The sequence below is a fragment of the Hemiscyllium ocellatum genome, chromosome 18, assembly GCF_020745735.1.
Source record: "Hemiscyllium ocellatum isolate sHemOce1 chromosome 18, sHemOce1.pat.X.cur, whole genome shotgun sequence".
Taxonomy (NCBI): domain Eukaryota; kingdom Metazoa; phylum Chordata; class Chondrichthyes; order Orectolobiformes; family Hemiscylliidae; genus Hemiscyllium; species Hemiscyllium ocellatum.
The window spans coordinates 8,713,201-8,724,147 of NC_083418.1; the positions used below are offsets into that span (position 1 = coordinate 8,713,201).

General features: G+C 47.8%; 1 protein-coding gene across 1 annotated transcript in view; it reads right to left on the minus strand.

Moving 5' to 3' along the window:
* Positions 1-2,620: 2,620 nt before the first annotated feature.
* The window catches only part of LOC132824525 (CUGBP Elav-like family member 1), a 177,724-nt gene continuing 169,397 nt past the window's right edge, over positions 2,621-10,947 (minus strand). Inside the window, exon 8 of the mRNA XM_060839161.1 lies at positions 2,621-2,674. Within this exon, the coding sequence (XP_060695144.1) occupies positions 2,621-2,674 (54 nt within the window). The remainder of the gene's footprint in view (positions 2,675-10,947) is intronic.

The window sequence follows — 10,947 nt, forward strand, 5'->3', positions numbered from 1 at the left end:
GACAATGACCTCCTGCTGGCCCTTCTCCCCCCGTGAGAACATTCTGCACCCTCTCTGAGACATCTTGATCCTGGCACCAGGGAAACAACACACTATTCTGCTTTTTCTCTGCTGGCCACAGAAACATTTGTCTGTACCTCTGACTACAGAATCCCCTAACACAATTGATCTCTTGGAAGCCGACGTACCCCTCGTTGCATTAGAGCCAGTCTCAATACCAGAAACTTGGCTGTTCGTGCTACATTCCCCTGAGAACCCATCACCCCCTACATTTTCCAATACAGCATACCTATTTGAAATGGGTATATCCACAAAAGACACCTGCACTAGCTCCCTACTCTCTTACCCTTCCTGGAGTTAACCCATCTATGTGACTGTATCTGAGATTTTCCCCCCTTCCTATAACTGCCATCCATCACATACTGTTGCTGTTGCAAATTCCTCATCGCTTCTATCTGTCTCCCCAATCGATCCACTCGATCTGATAAGATTCGCATCCAGCAGCATTTATGGCAGATATAATCCGCAGTAACCCTTACACTCTCTTTAAACTCCCACATTGACAAGTAGTACGTATCACTGCAAAGGCCATTTTTGCTCCTTCACAATCTACAGACCCAGAAAATAATACCGTCTTATTCCTCTACAAACACTGTCCCAGGTTAAATTAATAGCTATGGCTTATATTTTAAGTTTAATCAAGAGACTTATCTCCAAAAACATATAATCAAGAAAGAATCCACTGTACTCACGACTGCAGCCTTTCTCTTGGACAGACTTAAAACAACAATTATCTGATTCTGGGCTGTGAACTTCGCCCAACAGTTCCTCCAAGATTAGTTGTGAATTTCACTGTTTGATAATTTTCCCAGATGCACTCCGATGTCCAGCGTGTGGGAGAAATTGACGGGATTGAACGCTGATAAATCCGCAAGGTCTGATAACCAAAGTACTTAAGAAAGTGGCTCTAGAATGTTGATGCACTGGTGGTCACCTTCAAATATTCTTTGGATTCAGACCAGTGAATCTGATGTCCATGGTGGGGCAGTCCACTATAAACTGCTTGATGGCACAGCACTTGGAAAACCAGCGATAGGATTGCTTAGCATAGATTCACAAAAGGGAACTAATGCTTGACAAATCCACTGAATTTTTTTTAAAGAACATAACATGTAGAGTTGATCAAAGGGAGTCAATACGTGTGATTTATTTGGACTTTCAAGATTTTTTTTATTCAAGGGTTGAGGATATCACTGCCTAGGTTAGTATGTTTTGCCCATCTCTAATTGCCCAGAGGGCAGTTAAGAGTCAGCTGTAGGCTAGACCACGTAAGGATGGAACTTTCCTTCCCTAAAGGGAATTAGTGAACCAGATGGGTTTTTCCAACCAACAATCATCATTAGACTCATAATTCCAACTGTTTTATCGAATTTAACTTGCACCATCTGCTGTGGCAGGATGTGAATTCGAGTCTCCAGCACATTACCTGGGTCTCTGGATTCATACTCCAGTAATAATACTATCAGGCTGTTACCTCCTCACAGTCCCATTAAGAGACTGATGCGTAAAACTCATGTTCATGGGAATGGGGGCAGCATATTGAGATGGACAGAAAATTGGGTTAGCAGACAGGAAGCAGCGTTGTAACAAATAAGTTTTTTAGCCTGCCAGGCAGTGACCAGTGAAGTACACAGAGATTAGGAGAAGACCCCCAGCTATATGTTAATGATTTAGATGAGGGAACTAAATGTAATCTCAAAGTTTGCATTTGATACAAAACTGGATGGAAGGATGAACTGCAGGGAGGTTGCAGAGCCTGGGCTGAGTGAGTGGGCCAATACATGCCGGATGTGGTATAATGCAGACACATGTAAGGTTATCCACTTTGGTAGTGAGAGAAGGAAGGCAGATTATTATTTGAATGGTTGTAAATTGAGGGGAATGTTTAAGGAGACCTAGGTGCCCCTGTGGGCAGTTGCAGAAAGTAAGCATGCAGGTATAGCCAGCAGCAAAGAAGGCAAAGTGTATGTTGGCCTTCATAGTGTGAAGATTCAAGTACAGGAACAAGGATAAATTCTTGTAATTAGACAGGGCACTGGCAAGGCCACGACTGGAAGACTGTGAGCAGTTTTAGTTTCCTTATCCGTTGAAGGACATTGTTCCCATTAAGGGGATGCAGGAAAGGTTGACCACATTGATTCCAACACAGACTATGAGTAGAGATTGAGTCAGTTTGAATTGAATTTACTGGATTTTAGAAGTTGAGAGCAGAAACCTATAAACTTCTAACAGGATTAGGTAGATTAGAACAGCCACCAGCTGGAGAAGAACTAACACATTCACAACACCACTATAGCAGACAAATGCTGGTGACATTCACATCCTGAGAGAGAACATCAGATTGGTACAAATAACAAATGCCCAGTATTGAGAATAAGCAGTGAGATTCCGAGATTGAGAGAAAAGTGCCTTCTCGACTGAAGGCGATTTTACCATTTAATTTCTTGGGAAACAAGGTCAGTTTAATGGACGTTGTGGGTCCAAATCAAATGACTGGCAGGTAAAGTGCTTTTGTGAGGTAAGAGATGGGTTTTATCGCCCTTGATCACTGTGCATTTCTTCAGTCAAAGTCATGACACCAGACCGGGCCTACTTCATGAGCACATGCACACCTCTGAAAAGAAACAGGCAGATGACAGAATCGTCTCAAACTGTTTAATCGTAAATACTAAACAAGGAAGGTACCACATTTCCATACAAAATGACTGCAAATCTATGCGTGCAGTTAAAACATTTTAGTACCCTTTCAAGACAAAAATAGTAGGAAAAATCTGAAACAAATACCAGCTTTATTCAAACTAGCAACATTTTGCCATTCCTCTACATCAACTGTTGGCTCCAAAAAACAACTTACAAGTGGTTTTTATGATTTCTTTCATTATTAATTCCATAATTTGTCTCAAGATTACATCACACAAAAAAAAATCACACTAGATAATGACACTTTGCAAAAAAAAAGAAAAGCGTTTTCTTGGTAATGAATGAACAAAGTTGCATTTGACTTTAGTTAGAGGGGTTTGGTCATTGTGGCAAACGGCTAGAAATCAGTAACATTCACATTTGTTAATCATTTAATAGTTCTTGTACAAAAGGCAAAATTTTACAAAACCTATAGAGTTAAATACAATGAGTTTTTACCAATAAAAAGCCCACAGGATTTTGAATTGTTTGTTAACTCACAAAGCAGCAAGGGTTTGGAAAAATCAGTCACTCGAGTATTCTGCCTTTATTTGTATTCTTTACATTATCAAAAGACAACAAGATGGTAATTACACATCTATGCTCCACAGGATTTTGGATGTGGGTAGGACAGTTCAGGTGTCCAAGTGCCCATGGTGATGTTGGAAGATTGGCAATGATGCGGCAGAGGGAACACATAGATGAGGAGTGTATGTGGGGTGACAGTGCGGGGGCATGTGAAATCCAGCCTCCACCCTGTGGATCAATGGCAGGAGTCATGGGCCCCCCTAGTGGATCTAGAGCAGGAATTTCACTGAAGTGTTTACTGGGAACAGAGTGCAGGAACCACGGTGTATGTACTTTGTAGGTACACGTGGACATTCACTTGAGGTCATGTGTGGGTGCCAGCCTGTCTAGAGGGGTTGGCGGAACTGAGCATTGTTATCAAAGGGCTGAATTGACTACTCCTGTTCCCATTTTCTATATTGCCAACACCATCTCTTCACATAAAGTATGGGACCAAATGTGCACGCACCTTTCAATGTAGGAGGCTCATACCCTGATGAGAGAGCCAGGCAGGTCCAGCTTGGTAGTTTTTTTTGCGGTTGGGTAGGTGGGTGTGGGGAAGGGGGGTCAGAAATAAACTACCAACTAAACTGGGCTCAAACATGGCCAAATACTGCAGCTACCAAACAACCACAGGTTCCGGTTAAGAATTAGTTTGTAAAATTAGTTGCTGGGAGAGTTGCTTTTTAAAGAAGGCTGTTTTATCCGAGAACTGTAATTAACAGATGTTGTGGAGTTTCACAGTTATCACTTTGCTAGATTAAGAAATGGTGCAACGCGTATACAGTGTGAAGAGTTCAGATCAGTGCATCAACAGCCCCCTGGAAGAGTCCAGGAATAGCACCTCAGCCCAGGGGTCCTTTGGATGTCTTGAAGAGGAGGTATTAACAAGGCTTCGGGGGGTTTGAAAAAGCAGGTTTGTGGGTCAAGGGGACAGTTATTTAAACATTGTGGCCTATAGGGATGCTCCAGGAGAAACAATGCTGGGAGCAGGAGGGTCTTGAAGAGGCCTGGCTGCTTCATTGTAACCCTATGTCTACTGGGGTTGAGCAGAGTGAGTCAGGGATCCATTCAGAGTCAGAAGTGATAACAGCACAGGGAAATGAAATCCCAGGCAAGGTCCGACATGGGCTCATGGTGGCTGCGTGTGGGAGACAAGGAAAGGGGGTCGAATGGTGAGGTGGAAATTTGAGGTTAAGTGCTAGGGTCAAAATGAAAATGGGAGGGGTGAGTCTAAGAGTGGGGGCTGAGGGTGTTTGAACTCAGGTGGGAGTTTGGGATGGAGGGGGTTGGAGGCAGTGGTTGAGATAGACTTTCAGTTGGAGGTGGTTGAATTGAGGCCCAGGGTTACTAAAGGTTTGCGTGCAGGGAGGTGTTGAGTCTGATGTCTCAGGGCCTGGTTGGAGTTGAAAGTGAATGGCGATTGAGTGTTTGCTGTTCTGAATTAAATTAGGGAAGTGGGGTGTGTGGGCATCAGAGTTGGGAAATGTAATTGCAAACTCTCCGCCCCACTCAATGTCCCATGAGAGTCCGTAGCAATCTCCACAAATCCTTCACAGAATTGCACAGCTTGTCAAACCCAAAGGTGGTTTACTTCCTCAAACTAACCAGCACTCTGTGCTCTCCTTCCTACTTAGCTACAAATAAAGATACATCCCACCATCAACTGGAAATGATCCACCTCCAATCTCCCGTAAAATCAAACATTTCTCCGTGTGTGTGTGTGTGTGTGTGTCAGTGTGTGTGTGTGTGTCAGTGTGTGTGTGTGTGTGTGTGTGTGTGTGTACGTACGAGAGGAAGAGGAAGGAGGGGCCAGGAAAGAGCGCGAACACCACCGATGCTGGGTTTAGACAGACAGAGGGGAGAGTTTGAACAGGACACATCTGGTCTGACTATGATATTTGCCACAACACAGTTCAAAAATATACTTTATTTAAACCTCCAACTTTTGTTTTTGCACTTTATCAAACAGTAACTTTAAGTCAGGAAGACAGAGAAGCAGTACAAAGTGGAAAAGGCTGTAACATGCAAATAACACTTGGCACTAAATAGAGTTAACAACAAGTCACATCACATTTTGCTGAGGTCTTCAGCATGGGTACAATACACATGCAAGGTATAGTCACACCAAACTCGACAACATTGAACTACTGACTTTCCATTTTTTTTTTGCTTTTCAAACACTTACTGCTAACAACAGAAAACCAAAGTGCCAAAAGAAACCCTATGGGAAATGGCCGACACTTTGAAAGAAGTTATTCAAGTATTTCTTTACTGATGTCACTCCAGCATAATGAACAGGGAAAGGTGGTGGTGGAGTTGGGGGGAGGGGGGGGATATAGATAGAGAGAGAGAGAGAGGAGAAAAAGGGTGAGGGGAGAGGGAAGACAGAGTGAGGGAGGTGAGGGAGGGAGAGGAGGGAGGGAGAGGAGGGAGAGAAAGAGAGAATAAGGGAGATCAGTGGTGGGGGGGGGGAAGATAAGAAAAACAGAGAATGAAGGAGCAGGGGGAAGTGAGAAAGAGAACGAGGAAGCCAGCAGAAAGTGTGTGTGTGTGTGTGTGAGAGAGAGAGAGAGAGAGAGAGAATGAGGGAGGCAACGGAGAAGAGAGAACGAGGGACGCGGGGGGGAAGAGAGAGGAGAGAGGTGGGGGAGGAGAGAGATAGAGAGAACAAGGGAGGCAAGGCGAGGAGCCGAGAACGGGGAGGGAAGGTGGGCAGACAAAGATGGGGACAATGAGTGGGGGACAGAGAGAGGGAACCAGGAAGCTAGGAAGAGGAGAAAGAAGGGTCAAGATGTGAGGGAAGTGGCGAAAGAGCAAGATGAGAAAAAAATAGTAAGAAAAAATGTGGTCAATTTCAGAAGGTAAAGATTGTGAAAAGGGAAATAAGATGCTGAAGTAGAGAAAGAGAAAACTCAACCCTGCCAATATATAAAGAATGCATCTGAGGTTCATTTCCCTTCGAGTAAATTGTGACAAACACTCCACACTGTCCTAAACACACATCACACTAAAAAAAACACCAATAAGATACGCACAAATCATTTTCTGTTTTTTTTTTCAAATTGATTGGCTGCTTGAGAAATAAAGCCCTCTGCCCATGCTAGAAAGGGCGCGTTGCAATAAGGAGTAGAAAGAAGTGTCAAAATGCTGCAATTTAGTTAAGAAATTCTAGAAAAATAGACTCTCAGAGAAGTTTTAGAAGATTTCAATGTAACAATCTGGAAGCTAGTTTAAAGCAGCCTGCCCCAGCAGCACTGAGTGAGGTTGGGGAAAGTCAGGGAAGGGGGGGTGAGGTAAGAGGGGGTGCATGGGAGTAGAGGTGAACAAAAGGTTTCTGAAATACATCAAATTTAATAGTCTAAACAAGGTCAAAGGTCAGTAGAGGTCAAGCATCAGAGAAGCTCAGAGACAACGAGGGGATGATGAACTTGGACGTCACAGCAACATGCTAGGCAAACGATGAACAGACGGGCACGAAGATATCTAGAAAAGAAAACAAAACCAGAAAGGGAGAAGGACCAAGTTACACAAAGCCATAAACAAAAGGAAGAAACAAAACCAAACCAAAATTAACAACAAAACACAATGATACAGTGCATGGGGGAGGGGGAAGGGGGGGGGTCAACGCATAATTTGAACAATGGGACGTGGAAATAGCACATGCTGAACATGAGAACAGACGTACATGGATGACACCAGACAGCCCTCAGCTACTCTGAGGAGTCAGGGATTGGGAGATAAGGAAGGGGCAGGGCCCACACCCTGTGTCCTGTCACTTACAGTCTGCACCCATCGCCATGTGAGAATATTCCTCCTAACAGGGGAGAAGATGAGCAAGGAAACAGACAGACACGAGGGGGCAGAGTGTGCAAGCAAAACCAGCATCAATACCCCTGCTGACAACAAATCAAAAGACTGGCACAGATAAAGTTATTTTCAAAATTAATACTGTTCGAGCAACAAACTCTCATGCAGATATAAAATGCCTAGGTGTCAAGCTGAATCACCGAGCCAGAGAGCCACTGGGACAATATGGGATGCTGCAATCCCTGGCCACACAACTGCTCACCTTACAGGACTCCAGCCCAGGAACCCTTTTCCCAGCCTGGGACATTGCAAACCCTTCAGGGCCTCTTGAAGTGTGGCTTACAAATGAACACCGAATGGCAACTCACTCTGCAATGCTCCAAAACCACAAAGTGTAAAAGGAAAAGCATTTCGCAGTTTCAGACTGGGGACGGTTCTCAGCCAAGACTCAAAATGGACTCCCCTGCTGCTCACCGATGAGAATCAGAAATGGCTTTCCTTCTAGCAGAGGAGTCAAAAGACATCGGAGTGTAACGTGTTGATTGAAAGGTGGTAGCTGCAACGGTGCGGCACTCCTGCCACACTGACCCTCCAACTACACGGCGCAGCCTCAGCACTCACCTTAGCAGGTCCGGCTGAATTATGGCACTCGGATCTTTGGAGTAATGGGAAGCATGCTGTTACTGGGGCAACCCAGTACCTTCCTCTCTCAGTGCAACTGGGGATGTACTGAGCATGCTTCTGGATTCAGCTCAGGGGCCAGACTGGGGGAAGGAGCAGGTGGTGCAGGGAGGAGGGGGTGGTGAGACTGGAGATGGAGGCATTGGGCCGAGCTGGGGAAAAAGGTGATGTCAAAGATTAGATGTGACCTGCGACTTACAGAGCACTCTTGGCTTGTCAGCGTCAGTTCACCCCCAGTTATCCTTGAGAGGGTCTTCAACACAAATCATTTTCCTATCAATGGGCTACACCCGGGACAGTTGTGTCATGAACACACGGTCAGGAACAAGGTCAGCTCCTTCACTGGGCTTTCATACTCTAACAATTAGGTTGAGTGAGGTCAGCAAGCTATCATATTGAAATGAAATCTTACACTTCTCTCCAAACAGCTATTGAAAACAACAACACAAGACAGTTCAAGTATTTGGATTCAAGAGTGTCAGAGGGACCCTGTTTCAGTAGTTCCACTTCAAACATTGCATAAAACAGCCATGTCAACAAATTGTCGACAAAACACTGATTCCCCAGTAACATATCTCACAAAATAAATAATCTCCAACACTCAGGAGCAGTAAAAAACCTCTATAAAAATACAAAAGGTAGAACTGTGATTATACATTCATCCCAATCTGTTTTGTGCATTTTTAAAACAAGTTCACATTAATTTCCTTGGAGGTTTTTCTTTCAAAACATAAAATGCGCGAAAAACAAAAAACATTTTGTTCTGCTTCTTTTTAAAACCCCAAAGCCAAAAATTAAAACGACTGGAGAGAATCAAAGTCTTGGAGGAGACGGCATCGCCTTCCACATATCTGACACGGGATTTGCATTCAGTCATGGTATATACAGAGCAGCACCTCTCTCTAGAGTTAGGACAGCAAATGTGAGCACAACAGCAGCACGGGAAACCTTCGAGGAACTATGGAACCTTGTACAATAGAGAACACAGCTGGAGGAAAGACAGAAAGAGACACACACAGACAAGGTGGGGGGAGGGGGGGTGTGGGGTGGGGGGGGTGTGGAGGGAGACACAGAGACCAACAGCGAGCGAGAGAGACAGAGAAAGAAACAAAGAAAGACAGAGCAATAGCGACAGTGACAGCGAGAGGGGCGCACGAGAGAGAGTGACAGCGAGAGGTGTGTGAGAGAGAGAGAGAGACATCGTGAGGGGCACATGCGAGAGAGACAGCGAGGGGTGCGCATGCGTGACAGACAGCGAGAGGGTCACGCGCAAGAAACAGCGAGAGTGGCACATGAGAGAGACAGCGAGAGAGAGAGACAGCAAGAGAGAGAGACAGTGAGAGAGGTGCGTAAGAGAGACAGAGCGAGAGAGGTGCGAAAGATAAACAATGAGAGGGGTGCGCGAGAGAGAGACAGCGAGAGGGGCACACGAGAGAGAGACAGCGAGAGAGAGCGCAACAGCGAGAGAGCGACAGCGAGAGGGGCAAGCAAAAGAGACAGAGCGAGAGGGGTGCGAGAGATAGAGAGCGAGAGGGGTGCATGAGAGAGTGACAACAAGGGGGAGCGTGAGAGAGTGACAACAAGGGGGGCCCATGAGAGAGAGAGACAGCGAGAGGGGCACGAGAGAGAGAGAGAGAGACAGCAAGAGGGGCGCGTGCGAGAGAGAGAGAGACAGCAAGAGGGGCACGCGAGAGAGAGACAGCAAGAGGGGCGAGAGAGAGAGACAGCGAGAGGGGCGTGCGAGACACAGACAGCGATAGGGGCGAACGAGAGAGAGAAACAGCAAGAGGTGCGAAAGAGAGAGAGACAGCGAGAGGGGCGTGCGAGAGACAGACAGCGATAGGGGCGAACGAGAGAGAGAGAGACAGCGAGAGGGGCGCACGAGAGAGAGAGACAGCGAGAGGGGCGCACGAGAGAGAGAGAGAGACAGCGAGGGGGGCGCACGAGAGAGAGAGACAGCGAGAGGGGCGCGCGAGAGAGAGAGACAGCGAGAGGGGCGCGCGAGAGAGAGAGACAGCGAGAGGGGCGCGCGAGAGAGACAGACAGCGAGAGGGGCGCGCGAGAGAGACAGACAGCGAGAGGGGCGCACGAGAGAGAGAGAGACAGCGAGAGGGGCGCGAGAGAGAGAGAGAGAGAGACAGCAAGAGGGGCGCGCGAGAGAGAGAGAGAGACAGCGAGAGGGGCGCGCGAGAGAGAGACAGACAGCGAGAGGGGCGCGCGAGAGAGAGAGAGACAGCGAGAGGGGCGCGCGAGAGAGAAAGACAGCAAGAGGGGCGCACGAGAGAGAGAGAGACAGCGAGAGGGGCGCACGAGAGAGAGAGAGAGAGACAGCGAGAGGGGCGTGTGAGAGAGAGAGAGACAGCGAGAAGGGCGCACGAGAGAGAGAGAGAGAGAGACAGCGAGAGGGGCGTGTGAGAGAGAGAGAGACAGCGAGAGGGGCACGCGAAAGAGAGAGAGACAGCGAGAGGGGCACGCGAAAGAGAGAGACAGCAAGAGGGGCGCGCGAAAGAGAGAGACAGCAAGAGGGGCGTGCGAGAGAGAGAGAGACAGCGAGAGGGGCGCGCGAGAGAGAGACAGCGAGAGGGGCGCGCGAGAGAGAGAGAGAGACAGCGAGAGGGGTGCGCGAGAGAGAGAGAGAGAGAGACACAGCGAGAGGGGCGTGCGAGAGAGAGAGAGTCAGCGAGAGGGGCGCACGAGAGAGAGAGAGACAGCGAGAGGGGCACACGAAAGAGAGACAGCAAGAGGGGCGCGCGAGAGAGAGAGAGACAGCAAGAGGGGCGCGCGAGAGAGACAGCGAGAGGGGCGCGCGAGAGAGAGACAGCGAGAGGGGCGCGCGAGAGAGAGAGAGAGACAGCGAGAGGGGCGCGCGAGAGAGAGAGAGACAGCGAGAGGGGCGCGCGAGAGAGAGACAGCGAGAGGGGCGCACGAGAGAGAGAGACAGACAGCGAGGGGGTGCATGAGAGAGAGCGAGGGGGTGCATGAGAGAGAGACAGCGAGAGGGGCGCGTGAGAGAGAGAGACAGCGAGAGGGGCGCGTGAGAGAGAGACAGCGAGAGGGGCGATAGAGAGAGAGAGAGAGAGAGAGAGAGAGCGAGCGCGCGCGAGCGAGCCGAGAGGGAGAGACAGCGAGAGGGGCGCGCAAGAGAGAGAG